Source organism: Leucopleurus acutus (assembly GCF_964270905.1).
Source record: "Leucopleurus acutus genome assembly, chromosome: 3".
Classification (NCBI taxonomy): Eukaryota; Metazoa; Chordata; class Mammalia; order Artiodactyla; family Delphinidae; genus Leucopleurus; species Leucopleurus acutus.
The window spans coordinates 166,785,756-166,806,186 of NC_139145.1; the positions used below are offsets into that span (position 1 = coordinate 166,785,756).

The window sequence follows — 20,431 nt, forward strand, 5'->3', positions numbered from 1 at the left end:
TTATCTTGCCCACGTGATCTACCTGCAGGATTGCTTAGGGGGGCTACTGGGGGTAGAAAGCTAGTCTTACTTCTTTTTATCTAGGAGAAGAATCAACAGGTTAGACAAGACACCGGTGTACATTCAGGAGAGCATAAGTCAGGAGTTAGTTTCAGTTGCTTAGTGATCTCATTCCTATAATTAGGTTCTTTTACGGTTAGAGGGGAACAGAAATGGGCAAACAGGAAAGGGGCCAAAGAGCTGCTTTCCATTCCTATTTCTGTTATCGTTTAGACTGATTTGAATCCAGCACCATCCTGAAGGAGAGAGGTCACCTCCAAGGGCTTTAAATGCAGCTCTTGCATTTTCTGAATAATGTCTCTTACTCAGTGTATGATCATTACCTATTTATAGTCTGTCTTCTCCACTAAACTATAAGTGGTTTGTAGTCAGGACTCAATATTCGTATCCCCAGGACCTAGGACTAGTCCTAATTCATTAAAAGTCCTATCAAATACTTCTGGAAGGAGACAATGCATGGGTGCTATTTTCAGACAATTGGTTACCTCATTTTAAAGAATATCTTCAAATAACTTTCTCACTTGGTACCTCTTCTAAGACCAAATTTTGTTAGAAATTAAGACTTTATTCAGATTTTATTTAAAGGAAGTATCTCTGTTCACTGTTATCTGAAATAAATTAAGTTCTCATCCTTTGGAGAACTAAAATAAGGTGACAAAGATGTACCTGTATGTGTGAAACGTGCTTCAAATATTTACAGGACTAAAATCAACAATGGATATGGTAAAGTAATTGCTGTCGCCCAGAGCGGACTCTTGTTAGCAATCGGCCCTCAAGTGTGCGCTCACAGCTTACTTTGTAAAGACACCATGACAAGTGCCATGGGACACGTTCTCACTTCCAGAAACGTGGAGCCTCCCATGGTAACTTAAGAGATGGTGTCCCTGCCTTTAGAATATATCTCCCAATACAATGTGACTTCTGTCAGAAGTTTTCATCAACAGAATCATTACAAGCACTGTTTTAATTGTTTCACAGAGAATTGTCAGATGATCCAGTTACCTGATGAATAAGCATGCTGCATTCTATGATTTATACACAGTATATTTCTAGTCCATTATTTGACATTGTTTAACATTAAGTTCTCTTTAATACACACACACGTATATATATAGTATAGTAAAACCTTTTGAGGATGATCCAGGCCTTTGTGGCCTTCTCTCAGATTCTTAATCTAATCCCGAGGTAGAATCCTGATCATCTCCTGATATTGACAAGGTAAAAACTTGCTTAAAAATACGTGAATGGGGCTTCCCTGGTGGCGCAGTGGTTGAGAGTTTGCCCTCTGATGCAGGGGACACGGGTTCGTGCCCCGGTCCTGGAAGATCCCACATGGCGCGGAGCAGCTGGGCCCATGAGCCATGGCCACTGAGCCTGCGCTCCGCAATGGGAGAGGCCACAACAGTGAGAGTCCCGCGTACCGCAAAAAAAAAAAAAAATACATGAATGTTATACTCCTAACCAGGACCTTGGGCATCAAATCCCTTCCCTCTGGTTGTCACTGAAGGTTCACAGGACCAGGTGATTTTCCTAAGCATAATGGATTGTTAATTTTAAAATGGGTACGTAGTCATAGAATATAAACATTTTCCATAAATCATTATGGCTTACAAGGAGAAGTTTATGGGTACTAATTTGTCGTTCATTTCCCTTGGGCTGTTATCGCTAAGCACACCCTTTTAGAATTTCCAGGGCAACTAAATGCTTGTAGGTATGAAGTTAATTTTTTATTGTGGGGCATGTTTTATTGAAAAAGTCTAGTTGCATTAATGAATAAATAAATAGTATTTAAAACTCAATTGTTACTGAATAAGTATTACAGTAAAACGGATAAGATTCTTTGTAATCTAATGCACTTTTAGAAGTCTTCAATAGAGGCAGAAATTCACTGGCACTTAAAATACATGTGATTAAAAATGGCAAATAATGGCATAAATCTTGCCTGAACATTTTACATTATTTTCACCTCTCAACCCCTAAAAGGCTACTGCTGGGCTAAGATTTACTTAAGGCGCCCAGTATCCGTAATGGTTCAGAAATAACCGATTTTCCCGTTATTTTACTGTTTGTCTCTCTGCAGTTCAGCCCGGTAGAAAACTTGCTAGTTGAAACTGCTCCTGCTTATTCTGAAATAATAGACACCAGTCCCCAAAAGGGGGTCCTAGCCTAACCAGTCCACCCCACTGGCTCCAGGCTGGGCCTGAGATGTGAGGCAACAGGGGTCGCCAGTTCATGGGGACCAGCAGATGGGAGAAGGAGGGGGGGCTTACGGGAGGGATTCACTGGGCATCTCTTTGGCATCCATCTGGCCCCCCACAGTCTGTTCTCAACCCCACAGCCAGAGGGATCCCCTCTGTAGACCCAGCATTATCAAGGTATAACAGCGTTATCTAGGTATAAACAATAGACATGTCATTTTAGGCCTGTAGCTTATGAGTTTTGACAGATGCATACATCCTTGCAACCGCCGACAGAGTGATCCTCTAAAATTATGAACCAGATCACGACATTCGGATGGCTCCCAGATCTGTCAGAGAAGAAGCCAACGGCCCGCTGAGGCTGACAAATGCTGTGTAATCTGCACCCCATTGCCTCTCTCAACATGGTCCCCAAGACTTGCTCCACTTCACTCGCTGGCCTTCTCACCTCTCGTCTGACATGCCAAGCATGCTCCTGCCTCCGTGTCTTGTGACCGTTCTCCCTTTCGGAACGTCCCTTCCACCCGGCAGCACCTGTAGGTCTGTGCCCCAGGTCACCTTCTCGGGAAGGTCTTCCACAGCCACTGTATTTGCAGTGTCAACGGACACACACACACACACGCACACACACACACACACACACACACACACACACACCTGGCCTACGTCTGCTCTGCTTTATTCTTCCCATCACGCTTGTACCAGTTTCCTGTGGCTGCCATAACAAAGTACCACAAACTAGGTGGCTGAAAGCAGCAGAAATTATACTGTAAGAGTTCGGGAGATCAGAAGCCCCAAATCAAGGTGTTGGCAGGGTTGGTTCTGTCTAGAGGCTCCGAAGCAGAAACCATGCCATGCCTCTCTCCTAGCAGTTGCAGGAAATCCTTGGCATCCCTGGGCTTGTAGCCGCCTCCCTGCCATCTCTGCTTCCATCTTCACGTCACCTCCTCTCTCTGTCTCTTTGTGTCCTTGTCTGTCTCTTATAAGCACACTGCTGTTGGATTTAGGGCCCATCCTAATCCAGTGAGAGCCCATCTTGGTCCTGAATTACATTTGCAAAGACCCTGTTTCAAATAAAGTTACATTCTGAGGTTCCGAGTGGACTTGAATTTGGGGTGGGGGACACTATTCAACCCAATACACACTTATCACTATCTGGCAAATAATATATTTTGCCCTTTCAGGAATTAATTGGCAGTTACCATTAGAAGGTTCCCCAAGGACAGGAACTTTTGCCGCGTCCACTACTGCATCCTCAGTGGCCGCTCAGTGAACGTTGGCTGGAAGAGGGAGGGGTTCATGGCTGAATCCCAAGGTGAAGCAGGCAGCCAGGCAGCTGAGGGTCAGAGAAGCTGCAGTTCCGAATAGATAAACAGGAGGTGGTTGGGAATTCAGGGTAAATTAATAGAGGCGTCTGCCTGATAATCAGAAGTCAGGGAGGACTCCCAGAGGCATAAATTGGAGGTGGTGCCTCTTAGGATACTCCAGACAGCTCCCACTACACCCTTGGAGTCACTCCAATGGGGTGGTCTCTGCTAGGCTTAGGAGGGCCATATCCTGGGGTCAGGTGGGCCTCTGCATCTGATATACAAATTAACACAAAGTCAGTGATGTAAAAAAACACGTTTCTTCTCTTATGGTTCTGAAGGCCAGAAGTCTGAAATCAGGTGTACTGGCCCGTAAGTAAGGTGTCCGCAAGGCCATGCTGCTTCCAGAGGTTCTGGGCAAAATCCTTCTCCTTGCCTTTTCCAGCTTCAAGTGCCGCATCCCTTGCATTCCTTGGCTCCTGGCCCCTTCCTGTGTTCTCAGAAGCAGCAGCGTGTCATCTTACTTCAGTGGTCTGTTACCTTCTGATTCTCTGTGCAGTTTGTTTTGCCATGTAAGGTGACATGAACATGTTCCAAGGATTAAGAGCGGACACCTTTGGAGCATGATTCAGTCTCTACCCCAGTACCCTAACCAGAGACCTGCCGCAAATAGCGGGACACGTAGAGAGCTCCCAGATTCTTTCCTCCTGGTTTCCCGGTGCGTGAAGTGGTGGGGATTGTGTCCTTTCACCTAACAGGGACGGCCCCTTCTCTCCTCTGTGAGTTTCTCTTCTGACAGCAGAGCAGTTTGTAAAGAAAGAGTCAAATCTGCAACAAGTTAAGCAAGCATGCTGGCCTTTCACTCATCGCATTTGCGTTCTCTCTCTTTCGTGTGCTTGATTTTTCATTCCTGTTTCACCACATCCTCATAGGCGATTCGTCTGAGTTGCTTCAATATTTCTTGAAAAGAGAGGGTATAATTAATAATACAGATTTTAGATGAGAAAAAAGTCACTGACAATAGGGAAGAACTGCTGGCTTCGGGGTCCCAGTGTCTAGTTTCCCGGGAGCTAAACGTGTCTACAAGGAGTAGTATGGTTGCTCCACCCAGAGACAGGTCGAGAAACTACGGTAGAGTGAATGAACGCTGTTGGTTTCTCAAAATGTAAAGCTTGGAGAGAGACACTGCTTTCTACAAACTATGGCAATTGTGTTTGCTTTCTAGGCAGTCATAATTCCAGTGCTACCATTTATATAAAAGCAAAGATGTGTTTTTTAAATGTGATTAACCATATAAAGGGCAGCTTTTTGTTTTGGCGACAAACTGTTCAGGGATGAGAATTAAGACATTCGTGCTTCCATGTGTTCATCGTTGGATAAGTTCTTATCTGTCAACAAGCGTGAAAACATCTCCCTTTTAAGAAAAAAAGAAAAATCTTTCCACCTAACTTATTCTTGTGACCACTGTCTCTGCATCCCCTTAACCCCATCATTTCAACAAGACCAAATCAAAAAACAAAACACCTCATCTCATTGGCTCTGGATGGAAGAGTTAAAGCCAATATGGTCTTTAAAACTTTTAGCTAGAGTTCAAAAGATTATAAACGATTGAGATTTTCATACCCTTAAATAATGTCCCTACAGCCCCGCTACCAATGTAGTTTATTGACCTTGCAGTCAAAAGTGAACTCTCTCCCTCCGACATAAAGCTTTGCTGAAAAATGACAGTTTGAATTTCTGAAGACTCTGATTGCCCTGGGGCTCTTTTCGACATGGAAGTCAACTTGATAAAAATGTTGTGACGGTACATTGGCTCTGTTTCATCGGCAGCTAACACGGTAACAAATTTCAAACTGTTTGCTATTTAGCTCCGTGCTAAGCGCCTTGTAATTTTAACAACTCAGAGAGTCCTTATAAGAGTGACGGTTTAGTCACAATATTGTCGGTCTGTGTGACAAGTTTTAATGGAGAAAAGGTTACATTTGCATATTCTCCAGTTCCATGAACATTTCTCAAGTGAAGCCCAGTAACAAATGAGAGTTATGAGCTGGGCTTCTGTAGAAAATTGTAGATGGTTCTTATTTTTCATCCTTCTCTTCTTCATCTAGTTATATACAATACCTGACATTTCTTGAGGGTCCACACTGTGTGCCAAACATTGCTCTAAGGGGTTCCTATATATTACTTCTACTCATCCCAACAGCACTCTAAGGTAGAAATTATTATCTCAGTCTAACGGATGGACTCATGGACATTTATCAGAGCAGACCTCGCATGCCAGCCAGTGGAGATTCAGCAGCAAACAAGACACAGACAGGAGGAACGCTCACAGAGGAACAGCATCTGAGCCAACTCTGACTCTATCCAGAACACTTTGCCCTTCCTAGGACTCTGCCTCTGAAGGGAGATGGGGGAAAAATCATTTCAAAATGGCACGTTTTAATGCACAGTTTTTACTACAGGCTACAGTAGTATCTCTTCTTACACTTATATATTCCTTCAAATAAGTCTAATGTCCAAATGAATACACAACAGTAAAAGGTTATTTTTTTTAATTAAATGGGTATGATATAAATTTTTAAAATATACATATATATATATATATATATATACACACCCTTATAACAGTCTTAGAGTAACAATTAGTAGTATATATCTAGCTTTTAATAGTTTGCCAAGCACTTCCACTTTCATATAGATTATTTTATGGTGGCTTTTAAAAAGAAGTCCCATGAAATAGATGGTATCATTCTCTGTATTTGATCCATGGAAACCAAGACCAGCAAGCACTGAGCGACTCTCCTGTATTTATAGTCTAGAAGGGGGAAAGCCAGATGCTCAGGTTCTGAACTCTTTCCTAATTATCCTGATGCCAAATCCTATGCCAGCTCTGTTACAGTAATCACGGAGTAAAAGATTCATAACACGCTTACTCAACAAAAATGATCAGATACAGTCCATGTGTAGACCAGGGTATCTCAATCCTGGCTCTAATGATATTTTGGGACAGACAGTTCTTTGTCGTAGGGGATTGTGTCTACATTGTAGCATGTTGAGCAGTATTCCTGACCTCTGCCCCCCGGATGCCGGTAGCATCTTCCAGTTGTGACAACCAAAACGGTCTTCTGGCGTCGTCAGATGTCCCCTAGGGACACGGTTTTAAACATGTTTATTTTTTAGACATTGTCTAAAAAAAATCACTGTTTTAGACATTATTTCTGTTTTAGACATTACTTCAAGACAGTGATTACAGCAGGCATCATTGTTAGACGGTTACATTTATCTATTTGAAAGCAGAAAGCTAGAGTTTTATTTCCGCCCCACCACTTAAGTTCATGAACATCTCTAAGTCTGAATTTCCTCCTGCGTGAAATGAAAGGAAACTACATGAGACTAGTTAAGGATTAAAGCGTGAAAGCATGTGAACGGGGAACCTTGGCAACCGACTTCTGGTTTGTACTCGCAGTATTACTTAAGATTATTTTTTTGTCTGTTCTATAAGCCTAAACATATCTAAATTTCCTTAGATTTCTTTGTCACAGTACTGACCGCAGACCAGGCCCAGACTTTTTGTATTTGAGTGAAAGGCTCTATGTGATCTCATGCTAACCTTGCTTTCCAGCTTCATCTCCACCACCCGCCCCGCAATTCCCAGGCAGCGCCCCCGCCCCCCCAACGGCCTCCTGTCCCACAGCCCGCCCGGCTGAATGCACACCTTTTTCAAATCTGTCAACTCCTCTTATGGCCCCATATCTTCCCTCGTGCTGTTCTTCTGCTGGTTTTGTCTCTTCCAGAACTTTTTTTTGTCTTGTGAGCACTGTTTGTTCTTAAGGATTAAGACCTCGTGTGAAGGAAAACCAACAAGGACTTGCGGTGTGGCTCAGGGAACTATACCCAATGTTTCTTAATAATTGTATGGGAAAAGAACCTGAAAAAGAATACACACACACACACACACACACACACACACACACACACACACATATATCTGAATCACTTTGCTGTACATGTGAAACAACACGGTAAATCAACTATACTTCAATTGAAAAAAAAAAAAAGACCTCATGTAAAGAATCCATGCCTTGTACTGAATTCTGGCCCAAATAAGATAGACATTTTATTTCCCAGCTCTTCCCTAGAAGCACATAGGCAGCACAAAATCCAAGCAGAATCTCATCTAGGTAACACAAAGCTTTTCTAGAAAAAGAGACTTGGATGACTCTTTGGAGTTTTCCTCCTTCTGTTGATTTTGGGCTGTGCGTGTGCGTGTGCGTGTGTGCGCGTGTGTGCACGTGTGCGTGCGTGTGTGTGTACGCATGCACTCTCGTGTGCGTCTGTGCATGCATGCATCGACACAAGCAAGGCTGTGTGTTTGCGTGTGTGCAGAGCCCCTAAGACTGTTCCTCCAGAGCTCTTGTTCAAAGACGTTCTTGATCTATGCTGTGTAAGCCTAATAGAGCAATTCCCATCTGGTTAATAAAATAGGCTGAAATGAATTCTTTACTAATCACTTTCCAATAGCACAGGCTTACCTGAATTCACCTTAGCCATCCAGTGTCTTTACATGATACTTCTAATTTTAATTTACAGGTGTTCTGTAGATTTTGATTTAACCTGAACAAAGGATATAATTTTAAGAGTCTGCTATTATAAGAACAAAGACTGTGCTTTCTGGATGTTGCACATTGAGGTGGTTTAGGATCATGCAACGGAAGGAAATGAAATTAAAAAGAAAAACAGGCTTCCTGTGTTTTCATCCATAATTTTTTTCTACTGTGATCACCTAGCCAAAAAAAAAAATCCGATAGTTTGTCCATTATCAGCAACCACTTAAGTATGTTTTGTGGCAAAGGTGCTCCTGTACTATATGCCCATTTGAAAATGGGTGTCTGCCTAAGATTTTAGGTAAATTTATTAGGTACTTACTGCACATTAAATCGAATGCTTTATGTTTCCCATAAAAACTGAGCCAATTCGAAAGGAACCCTATTCCACATTGTCTTTAGTAGCTGTAAGGAGGCACCAACATGCTTCACGGTTTGCTTGACAACCTCTACCAGTCGTGATTAAGAAAAGATAAAGAGAACAGGTTAGAATCTATGAGGAAACTTTTAACCTTTGTCTGCTCCGTCTCTGTCCCATTTTTCATGACTCCTCTTCTGAGGTGACAACACTGACCTGGTGACAACATCAATAGGATGTATGCTTTTGAGTTGTTTTTCCAGGAGTCAAGTGATTGCTGCAAAGCTGTCTCTCTTCCATCCTGGCCTTCGGAGAAATAGTACCCTTTTGTGACTCGTGGGGTCAGGGTTTTATCTGTGGTCTCAGAGGTTGCTTTATTATGTCTCTGTTAAAAATTGGCTCCCTGATGCAAGAATGGAACCCATACATCCGGCCCTGTTAGCTCCATGCTCTGACTGGTTGAGCTGATCGATTTCACGAAAGAATATTCATTTGCATAATGGTACAGTTAACCTTGTGTTTTAGAATGCATTTAAGTATCCTGGAGCATATTTCTTAAAGTTAAATAAACAACCAGCTTCTTGGAGTAGCTCAGATGTAAACAGGAGGATACAGGAAAAGAATGTACCATGCATAAGGTTTATTAACATTGTTTGAATAAACCTAACTCTTTAAATAAATAATTTCCTTTTATAAAGCCTTCTTTGTTTTTTTTACAAATGTATTTATTTTTAATTTATTTTATTTTTGGCTGTGTTTGGTCTTCGTTGCTATGTGCAGGCTTTCTCTAGTTGCGGCGAGCGGGGGCTACTCTTCGTTGCAGTGCATGGGCTTCTCATTGAGGTGGCTTCTCTTGTTGCGGAGCATGGGCTCTAGACCTGCTGGCTTCAGTAGTTGTGGTTCCCGGGCTCTAGAGCGCAGGCTCAGTAGTTGTGGCTCACAGGCTCAGTAGTTGTAGCACACAGGCTCAGTAGTTATGGCTCACAGCCTCAGTAGTTGTAACACATGGGCTCAGTAGTTGTGGCTCACGGGCTTAGTTGCTCCGCGGCATGTGGGATCTTCCTGGACAAGGGCTCAACCCCGTGTCCCCTGCATTGGCAGGCAGATTCTTAACCACTGTGACGCCAGGGAAGCCCTATAAAGGCTTCTTGTTATAATACTTTTATCCCTAGAAAATTGTTGTGTTATGATAATAACAATAATAATTATAAATATAACAAAGATGGCATTAACTGCTATCGTGACATTTTAGATTGGACACATCCAGTTATATTTTCTCTTGTCTGATAATTTAACTAAATGCTGTACCTGAACAAGACTGTTGAAATAACATATTAGAAAATAAATGTGATCTTATAAATTATCTACTGAAGACTAAATGAAACATGTCTATATTAATAAACTCATGTGCCATTTTAAGTCATTTTTTACAATCTTCATAAACATGTAACTTCAGTCGATACATTTAAGATTATATATGTCTATGTACACATGTATATACTTACAAACCATTTACTCAAGGAAATCTTTTCAAATCCTTTTTTAAGTTGGTGCATGGGCAAGGAAACCAGAACAATCAGTTGTGAAATATTCCCGTGTAAACTCTCATAGGCGTTACATAAGTGAGTTAACCATAGGCTAACAGTATTGCAGGATTTCCCTCTCATGTTCTCCTGCCTTCCTTTTGTTCAGAGAATTTGGATGGAGAGACCCGGAACTGCCTGAAGTGATTCAGATGTTGCAACATCAGTTTCCTTCGGTCCAGTCTAATGCTGCAGCCTATTTACAGCACCTCTGCTTTGGAGACAATAAAATTAAAGCCGAGGTAAGCACTACTTGGAATCGCAAACAACTGGTGTCAGATTCATCACCTCTTAGGTGTTCAGAGTAATGTTGAAAGAGAAAGAAACATGAAACTTAAAGTTATGTTATCAAAACTTAGATCCACATTTATGACTGAAGCATAGCACTTTTCATCTAAGTATTTGGCATGCCTATGTATACGTTCTTCTTTTTTATATTTGAATACTGAAGGAATAGAGGACCAAGGATATATGCTAGTATCACAGAGGCAAGATTATGAAATGCTATACTTTTGGTGTGATTTGCCTTTTTCTTCCCAATTCCATCTCTGGAGTCATCTCTGCTTCTAAATCCTAAAGAAATACAAAGCATCTTCGTTGTCTCGTCAAATTACAGCAAGATTACCACATCAATGTATGGTATCCTCTGTCCTTTCTGGAAAACTCATTGGTAAGGTAGGAACTTTAGGCAATAAACCAGCTCTGTGTTATAACCAAGCATTCTGAGCCATTTACAAAGATGCCAGTGGATATCATACAGATACATGTGTTCTGTTAAAGAGACTACTATCTGTGTCCAGCATGTAAACAATTGTTAACATGCTCTAAGTTTTTGGAATACTTTAAAGTGCATAAATTGTGGTGTGTGATATTTCTGGAAAATCACAGTGGTCAGCACAGCTAACTCTGATTTTTTAGACAAGGGACAAAGCGTTTGCATATGAGCATCTGAGTAATCAAATTTTTAGAAGAGATTTTATAAGCTACAAAGAGTCATCTCCATAGCATGTAAGCAATTTTGAGGATGAGTCTAAATTAGTTTAAGAGTGGAAAGAGGAGATTTGAAGATATAATTGCAATTTATTATAGATTTTGCTTGCCTGCATTGAGATGTATATAGCCTAGCAGCTTTTCATTTTTTTTTTTTCCTGTCTCTATTTCCCTGGGACTATGGAGGGCTTGACCCATGCTCATTCTTACTAGAACAGTCATATTTCTTTATGGAAAGAATATAGGGCAGTGGTTCTCAACCAGGTGTGACTTTGCCTCCCGAGGGACACTTGACAACATCTGGAGGTATCTTTGGTCGTCAGAACTGAAGAAGGTTGTGGTGGAGCCTTCAGCATCTAGTGGGTAGCAGTCAGGGTTTTAACCCAACTCAGGTTCAGACGCTCACCGCTCAAAAGCTGGTACTTGAGAGACAAGTGTTGGTAGGAAAGGAAAGATTGCTTTATTCAGGAGACCAGTAACCTGGGGAGAAGGTGGACCTGTGTCCAAGAAGCAACTACCAACTGCTGATCAGGGGGCAAGAGCTTTTAAAGGGGGGTTTCGGGGGTGTACAGGTGGCGGGCGTGGCTACATGCAGAACAGCACAGTCAGCTCTGACGGTCATCTCGAAATTGGTCATGTCATGGTCTGATCAGGGTCATCTTGATTATTTTAAGTACAGTTAGTCTTCAGTTCCAGGGTCGGCTTGTTCCCATGTCCTTGAGGCCAGTTCTTGGAACTGTGCGAGACGGAGCAGCTTATGTCACGGCTTCAGTCTGGGCATCATGTAGTTAACTTCTTCCGCCAGGTGGGTGTTTCAGTATCTACAAATCAGCTCCAAGAATATGGCTCAGCATATTACCTGTAGCCCTTGGGGAGGAACTAAAGGTCTTCGACTTTGTTTAATGGCTGAACTATTATTACTTTGTCTTGCTTGACTGTTTCCCTCTCTTTCTGCATTCTCTCACTTCTCTGATTAAATTTATTCTTTGGCTAAAGTTTTTCTACAGACAAGAGACAGGTGGACAACACAGAGGGTCTGTCCTGGGAAGGCCCCATAGGGTCCTGCTCGGTTACGAAGGATGCTGCAGAACGTTCTGTAATACGCAGGGCAGCCTCCATAACGAGGAATTGTCCAGACCCAGATATCAGTAGTGCCAGGGCTGATATCAAAGAAATGATTGTTCATCTAAGATAACCTTCAAGTGTCAAAAAATACTCTTAAAATGATCTAAGAATAAAGTTATGTGGCTCCTGTCCCAAATAGTAATTATTGTAATCATTCTCTGCCTTTAGTAAAAAACAAAGTAGCCATTCAAAATGAAGGATAGATTTCTGATTAAGGGGTAACGTACCATCATTTTTGGAAGATGATCCCTTTGAGGGTTTCTCTAAAGACCATGAAAGTGTTTCATCCCATGACTGGCATAAAGTTGATTCAGAAGTGGTGTGGCTACCCCTCAGCAGCAGGACTCCTCCCCCAGATTTGGTTCTGATGTCAAGACTGAGGACACTGCACACGCCCCACGAGAGTGTGAAAAGGTGTGTTACTCACATAATGAGGCTTACGAGGGTGAGCAGGGCAGCTCCCATAAGGGGCTGAACTTGGCTGGAGAGCACAGGGAAGAAGAATGGCTCAGGGGTTTGGTGGTGGTTATGGGCTGTACCAGGGTGGGGTTCGTACATGCAGACAGGGACTTGCATGGCGTGAACCTCCTACTGGTGCCAAAGGAAGAGGCATGAGAGCTTTGTTATCAGCTTGCTCAGCTGTGGGCAGAAGAGAAAGAGCTGTCAGGGGCCAAACATGAAACAACGCAGTCAGATGCCATGACTGGGCAAGTTCAAAGTTGCTGCCTCTGTCTACATGATCCATGACTGGCTTTGAAGCCTCTCCACAGCAATGGCACCCAACAGCTAACTGACTACGGACTTGTGTATGGCCACATCAGAAGCATCCCCATGCCCTGTGGGAGACAAAAGGTGGTGTGAGGGAAGGGGTGACCAGCACACACATCAGTGTCAGAGAGATACATCTTCCCACACCGCTTTCCTACTCACCAGCTGTGTCTCCTTGAACAAACTGATTGTTGACTCTTACCTTTAAAATAGAGATGCTGATACCTCCCCTGTAGAGTCTCTGTAGGGACTAAATGACTTAATGGATGCAAACTGCTAAGTGGTGACTACTCAGTTATTCATGTTCTTTTTTGGCCAGGAACACAGTTAAGACACTTACGTTACTATTTTATCTTACGTGTGTATGTATGTGTCTGGGGGTATGTGTGATCACTTTTTCATTTTGCTGTGGGTGCCCCCCAAGGTTGCCTGTATCACCTTTCCCGACAGCTGATCCTTAGAGCTGTGGTTCATGTGGAATTCATTCCTCTCCTCCACCTCCTAAAGGCTCCGGACGCAGAGAGGACCCCATGATAATGTCCCCCGGGTACCTGGGAGGCTGTGATGACAAGGAAGGGAAAGGTATGTAGGGCACAGCCTGATGTCATGTTGACAAAATGAGATCAGAGTTAGTAAACGTGAGCCAAAGGAACGGGGCAAATGTAGGAGGCCTACATAAAATGCAGAGTGAGGCATCTGGAGTTTCTCTTCGTCTCTCCTTCAGTCACACTGGGAGCCCACGTGTGTGCTTGTGTATACACACACACACACACACACACAGATATACAGATGTGTAGGGACTTTGCACAGACCTATTTTGTTCTCTCATTCTAACTCAAGCCCAAACCGTCATTAATGGTTCTCCCTTTGTGACGGATGGCTGCCTATCATCTCTTCATATATGGGCATTGATTTTTGTAATTACCTATTGTCCAAATACTTTCCAAATTTGCTCAGTCTTCTAGTCTTTCTATTGCGTTTTATTGAATTGATTTAGCCCTTCCATCTACATTTCATTATTGGTATTGACTTTGTCCACACAATGGATAGGCCGCTGAGCAAAAGGCAGAATTAAATCTCCTGTATGTGGAGGGTCATAAATCATGGCTTTCTCATTCCTTATTACTGTGCTTTGTACAGTTTTCATAGAATGAAGCCAAGAAATTAAGTTTTGTTCAAAATGATGCCGGATCTCATAGGTACAAAGTCGAGAATTCACTTCCGTAAATCAGCAGACAGAAACCGTGTCCCTAACTTCTCCTACTGGTCTAGTGAACTTGGATTTGAGGCATTCTCCTGGTTCCCTCCCAGCAGGGAGGTGGAAATGAGGGGAGAAGGATGGGTGTGGTTAGTTCAGCAACCACCAGTGACTATGGGAGAGTCTGCAATCCACTGGGTGCCCTGACCCGGGCACAACATTCAGTTAGGAAATGCTTTGAAGACCAGCAAGTGTCCAAAAATTGGGATAGGAGGGTGTCATGCAAACAAGAGTTTAAAGTCAGACTGAGATAAGATCAGAAGAAAAGCAGTTGAGGAAAAACAAAAGAGGAGGGGGGAAGGAGACAGTGGAAGCAGAAGATCCAGGCATTGTAGCAAACACCCCACAGCTCATCTGGTGCAGCTCATTTCCATGGGCTGACGAGTAGCTAAGATGTAGGCGGGTCCCCCAGCTTTAAAGAGCAGAGGTGTGATTGGCGTGGATGGCTGTCAGTAATATTTGAACTATGTCTGCCATGCACGCTGCCTCCTAAATTGTTGGGAATGTCATAATAAAATGAGCTTTAGATAATCTAGGTAGTTTTTAGACATGAAAACCTGCTCATGTGTATGTACTATAGGCATCTTTTAGGAGGTGCCTAAATGTTGATCATTTTTTAATGGTTTTTCAAAAATCCTTTTTTCATTCTTTCCGGGAACCTTCATCAGTTAAGAACATTAAGGACATCTCATTGATTTAGGGATAATACTAAGTGCCTCTCATGAGTTATAATGATTTGGATTTATTTGCACTCCTCCCTCCTGTGTTCTCCCCCATTTCTTCTCATGCATAAATAGAGTAGGCAGGTGGGCATCCCCAGTTCACACCGGGCAGGCATACACAGACAGGGGTGTATGTATCCATGGGTGTGCTACATGGTGGCATTCAAAGCAGTATGTTGTCTGGAGATAAAAAGGTATTTGCACATTTTTATGTGACAAGAAGGGATTATTTCTAAATGTTTGAATACTTTATTTCATTATAAATTAATAAATTAAATTTAATAAAAGTTTAATACAATTAAATCTAAAAATTTTTATAATTTTAAAATGTATTTTTTAAACATAAGACCATTCACTTAAATAGCGTGCCTTTGTAAAAACTCAGACTTTATCATATGATGTTACACGTGAGAAGGACTTATATCCATGTCTCTGTAATGGATGAATGGCTGGTGACCACCACTGATTTAATTTAGATTTTGGCCTGATGGCCTCTTTGTATATGAAAAATTGTCTTCAGCCATCAATTGTGTAACCCAAGTATTTGAAGATCTTAGACAGTAAATGTTTGCAATCTGAAGATAAGAACGATTTCTCTAAGAAACCAACACTGATTTTATTTTGCTAACTCCCAACGAAACTCTCCCCAATTATCATCATCCTAACTCCAATAAAACATTTCTTGTTTTTAAAGAAATGGAATTTCCAGTTCTAGTGGAAAGAAGAGTTTATCGACAGCCTGTTCTGGGTTAGTAGGAGAATCAAATATTAATAACATAGATATTACCTTTAAGGGATCCACAACCCCCTAGAAGAACAACATGTAAACAGGGCAATATAACACCTTGTGCAAATAAGCTCCACGGAAAAGCAAATCCCCATATCCTGTGAATCTGTTTGCAAAATGCTTAAAACCTAGCCTTGTGGAGTCTTTTAAAACCTAGCCTTGTGGAGTCAGAGAAAAATTCCTACTTCCTACAGTGATGAGTACACTGGATTTTAAATTAGAAGTTGCCAGAAAATACAGCCAAAGTCACACTCACTTAGACTTGATGGAATAGGGGTTAGACTTAAGGTTATCAGTCCTTTAGAGAGTGCGTGCGCGTGTGTGTGTCTGTGTGTGCGAGTGTGTGCGTGTGCGTGTGTGTGTGTGTATGAGATCATGTCCATATAGTTTCAATATGTTTGTACCATTTACACTCATTTTTTCCCAGTAGCATTATTTTCTTTAGTGCTGTTAACTAGAACATAGAAATTGACTTCTCTGTATAAAAATACGCATACTGTCCCCCTCTCCCATAATTTCTATTCTACTCAGACTGATTTAGAGCATTTCATATGTTAAAAAAAAATTCAGACTTGTTCCTATCTACTACACTTAAAGGGCTTCATAGTTTCTATTTTATTCTCGGTTCTTTCTACCTCACAGAATTCAAGAGAAGGTGCTATCCATCTTTTCAGTTGATTAGTTTTGAATCATTTCTTCTCTTTCCTTCATCAAAAATTGTTCCGCAGTTTTTGAGAAAGAGCCTCTATGAGTTACTAGATGTCAGGAGACAGCGTACCACGGAGCTGACAGCACGGGCCCTGGAGCCGGGCTGCCTGCCTTTGAACCCTGGCTGCTCTCCTACTTTCTAGCTCTGTGATCTCGGGCAAGTTTCTTTACCTCTCTGAGCTTTCGCCTCCCAGACCGCAAAATGAATCCACATCGCTGCAGAGAAAATGCACACAGACTGCCAGTCAGAGTAAGTGGGTTAAGACATGTGGGTTATTGTTAGTATATGTGGAAAATATAAATTAAGGAACTCTCTTCCTGACAATCTCATAGTGTTATAGACAGAATGCCGCTGGGAAGTTAGAATCAAAGGACCATTTGCACATGCCAGCATAAAAGAACAAGCAAACAGGTCCCAATGATTAATACAATGATATTACGTGAAAGTGGAATTCATGAGTATATTCATTCAACAGATATTCATTGATCAGCCATACAGTCCCAGGCTCTGTTCTTGGCCCTGGCCGTACAGCAGTGAATGAACTAGACTCAGATGAATGGGGGGAGGCGACAGGAAACAAATAAAGATGTAGGTCTATCACGTGTCAGATGGTGGTGCCGACCATGAAGAAAACGTAGCAGGGAAGTGAAGGCAGAGGGTGATGGAGGGCGGCAGGAATCGACTTCTGTTTCGTGTAAGATGCTCAGGAAAGTCATCTCTGAGGAACAGCGTTTGAGCAGAGCCCGGAAGCAGTGAGAGAGAAGCGCAGAGTTAGTCTCTGAGGAGAAGTGTCGCGGCACAAAGCAGCCGGAGGCAGGCTGGGCTGCGTGTACTCCAGGAGTGCGTTGGTCCCCTAGGGCTGCTGGAACACAGTGCCACGCTTTGGGGAGGGCCTAAAACAACAGAAATTGATTCTCCACCGTTCTGGAGCCGGAAGTCCAAGATCAAGGTGTGAGCAGGGCCAGGCTCCCTCGGAGGTTCTGGTAGGATGAATGCTTGCTTGCCTCTTCCTGGCTTCTGGTGTCGCCCTCAGTCCCGGCTCTTCCCCGGCTTATCTGTGCATCACTGCGATTACTGCCTCTGACATCCCATGGCCTTCTCCTCTCCGTGTGTCTCTGTCTGCGCCTCTTCTCCTCTGATAAGGACACCAGTCATATTGGATTCGGGCCCACTCTAATGACCTGATGTTAATTTGATTACATCTGCAAAGACCCTGTTTTTAAAAAAGCTCGCTTTCAGAGGTACCTGGGGTTAGGATTTCAGTGTATCTTTGAGAGGGCACAGTTCAACCCATAACCCCGACTGACAAGGAGTGTGGCTGGAAGCTGGTAAGTGAGGGGAAGAGGGGTGAAGATGAGAGTAGAGCGCTGAGTGTCCAGGGCTGGGTCACGTAGGCTTGTCAGGTAACCTTCAGAGAAGAGAAATCTGGGGCCCACTTTTTGGCAGGGTATTTTGGGAAGTAGCACATTTCAAGAAAGGATGCTCAGGGAGATTTTGGAACCTATGAAATGGTTCAGAGGAGAGGGTAGCTGGTGATACGAAAAAACATGAGGAGAGGCATGCATAGAGACAGTAAATGGCTAAATGAAGTGGGCAGGCTTGTCCCAGAAAATGTAGAAAGGTAGACTTCTGAGTCAGAAGAAGCCAGAAAAGGAAGGGAGGTAACCTCGGGTAGCCTCCTGTGGCTATCTCAAAGGGATTGAGAAAGTGGGAGAAGAACAAAGTGGCCACTGCATCTGAGGGAAGCGTGGGTAGTTTCGGAGGGGACAGGGGAGCATTTGGAAAACTCTGACATAAAGGAGGAAGACTTAGAAATGAGAGGCTCTCCATCTGTAGGAGGGGTGGCAGGGCCGCTGACTGACAACCTTCCAGAAAACACTGTGGAGAGGTGGCCAGCAGCCAAGCGGCAGATGAGGGAACGTGAGGAGGTGGAAACAGCTGGTGATAAGTGACCGTTAGATCTGCATAGAGAAAAAGGAGAAAGGCAGTGACTTTAACAAGCTACACTCTAAGACCTTGCTGTATTGGGGGGTCAGGTGGTAGCAAATTATGCTCAGAGACTGAAATTGTCTTTGCCTGTAGTTTATTTAACACAGGTGCACAGCGGGATTTGTAATAATTTCACAAGCTAATAGCAGAGAGGATAATGTCCCTTAATGAGCCAATAGAGAAATAGCACCCTCCACACAAATGATGGGTTAATTATGCTTTTGTTCCAGGCAAGGGGAGATGCAGAAAGAAAGTCGGAATTAAGTTGAGGTGTACCTTTTATGCAAGTTTGCTTTCTCAGGAGAGCTGGCTTCACCAAGCCGGATCTGACTTCTAGCTGCCAGGGCAAAACCCAGGTCCCTTGTTGCTAAGGCTGGTTGCTGGGGAACAAAGGCACCTGAGTCGGCGGGCCGGCCGGGGTTATCACTCCGGGGACGGCTGCAGAGCTTGGGCCACTGCCTACAAGGAGTGCCTTGCCGAGGCAAGAACAGTGTCCCTTCTCTTCCTGGAGCTGCCGCTTATCTCAGCACCACTGCTGGCCCACGGCAGCCCGGCCTTGAACAAGAGTCTCGAGACCTTCGGAGAGCTAGAGTAACCAAGGGTAGGTTTGCCCAGACTGGAACTCTCACGATATTCCTCACCAGCTCCCGGAGTTTATAGTCTAAATGTCCACTTGCTTCTCCACATGTTCTTACTGAGAAGCCCCCAGCGGGCCCCTCAGCAGCTGGGCTACTAAGTGCTTATCAGTGACAACAGATGAGAGGTTAACATCCTGACATTAAAATGACGAAAGTCATAAACACGTGAGTTTGAGATCATGTCACACCATACGTAACAGACCTGTTTCCAAAATATGTGATCTCATCATTTTTCAATTCCATCAGGGAGCAGGAGGGAGGGTACACAGCGTGACAAAGGCCAGGAGTGCTGGTCACTCCCAGAGGAGATTGCTTCTGGGTGTTGGGGAAGTGTTGGCTCGATGGAGAAGCTAAGGCTTCTCAGGGACCACCACCTTTATGAACGCAGGAGCCCTGTGATATGTGATCCATGCTGAGCTACATCGCAGCCGGGAGCTAAAACAGAATGGGTGAAAGAAACAGCCAGAGGTCTCTCTGGTTTGATGGCCTTTTCTGTTGAGAAGTTTAACAGGGGAAGTGGGAGAAAGAAGGAAGCCATGTTGGGGAAAGAGTGGTCATTCGGATAAAAACAGGCCGTAGTTTGTAGGTGGCAGCAAAAAAGGAAGACTGGCATCTTCTTCCCAGACTGGCTGTCAGCTCAGTTTCAGAGCTGGTGACTTGCCTTGTGCCACCAGGGCACAGGGGAGAGACAGCATAGAGGTATGGTCAGACGTAGTGGGCAAGGACAGTGTTCCCTCAAGTTGAAGGTCCCTTCAAGGAAGATGGACCCCTGCAGGAGAGAGGAGTCCAGGGGTGTCGGGGATGTGGGTGTGTTCCTGCAGGAGTCTGGAAGCTCAGGGTGAAGCAAGATGGGGTCAGAAGATGCAGAGTGAGGCCGTCCACTTGGGGCATCAGAGAGTTACAGCCACCTGGTCGCACGGAAGCCGTGGACCACATAGGCAGAGGAGACCGGCGTCAGAGCCTCCTCCGGCTGCTTCAGTGCAGGAAACATCTCTCCTCCCTCCCCACAGCAGTGCAAGAGAAAGAAAGAGGAAGAAGGGGAGGGGAGAGGAGAACCAGAGGATGGAGTTCATGGTCCAGCCTGCTTCCTGAGGCTGGGATGTTGGAGGATGGGTAGGAGACTAGGACTGAAGTCAAAATGGTCAAGCAACATTCTTTGTAACTGGAATGAGACCATTTTAATAACCTAAAGTGAATGAAAGTTAAGCAATCAGACTGATATGGTGTTGAAATAGAGCCAGCCTGCTGCGAGAGTCCTGATTAAAACCGCCAAGTACAGAAGGTTCTCTTGGCAAGACAGGGATGAGTCAGAGAGCAATTTATGGGGTCAAGACT

General features: G+C 43.6%; 1 protein-coding gene across 2 annotated transcripts in view; it reads left to right on the top strand.

Moving 5' to 3' along the window:
• CTNND2 (catenin delta 2) overlaps positions 1–20,431 on the top strand; it is a gene marked incomplete at its 3' end in the record, with an annotated part of 926,199 nt that overhangs the window by 660,329 nt on the left and 245,439 nt on the right. For both annotated transcript variants that reach the window (XM_082837425.1, XM_082837426.1), the window contains exon 10: positions 10,220–10,352. In XM_082837425.1, the coding sequence (XP_082693551.1) occupies positions 10,220–10,352 (133 nt within the window). The remainder of the gene's footprint in view (positions 1–10,219; positions 10,353–20,431) is intronic.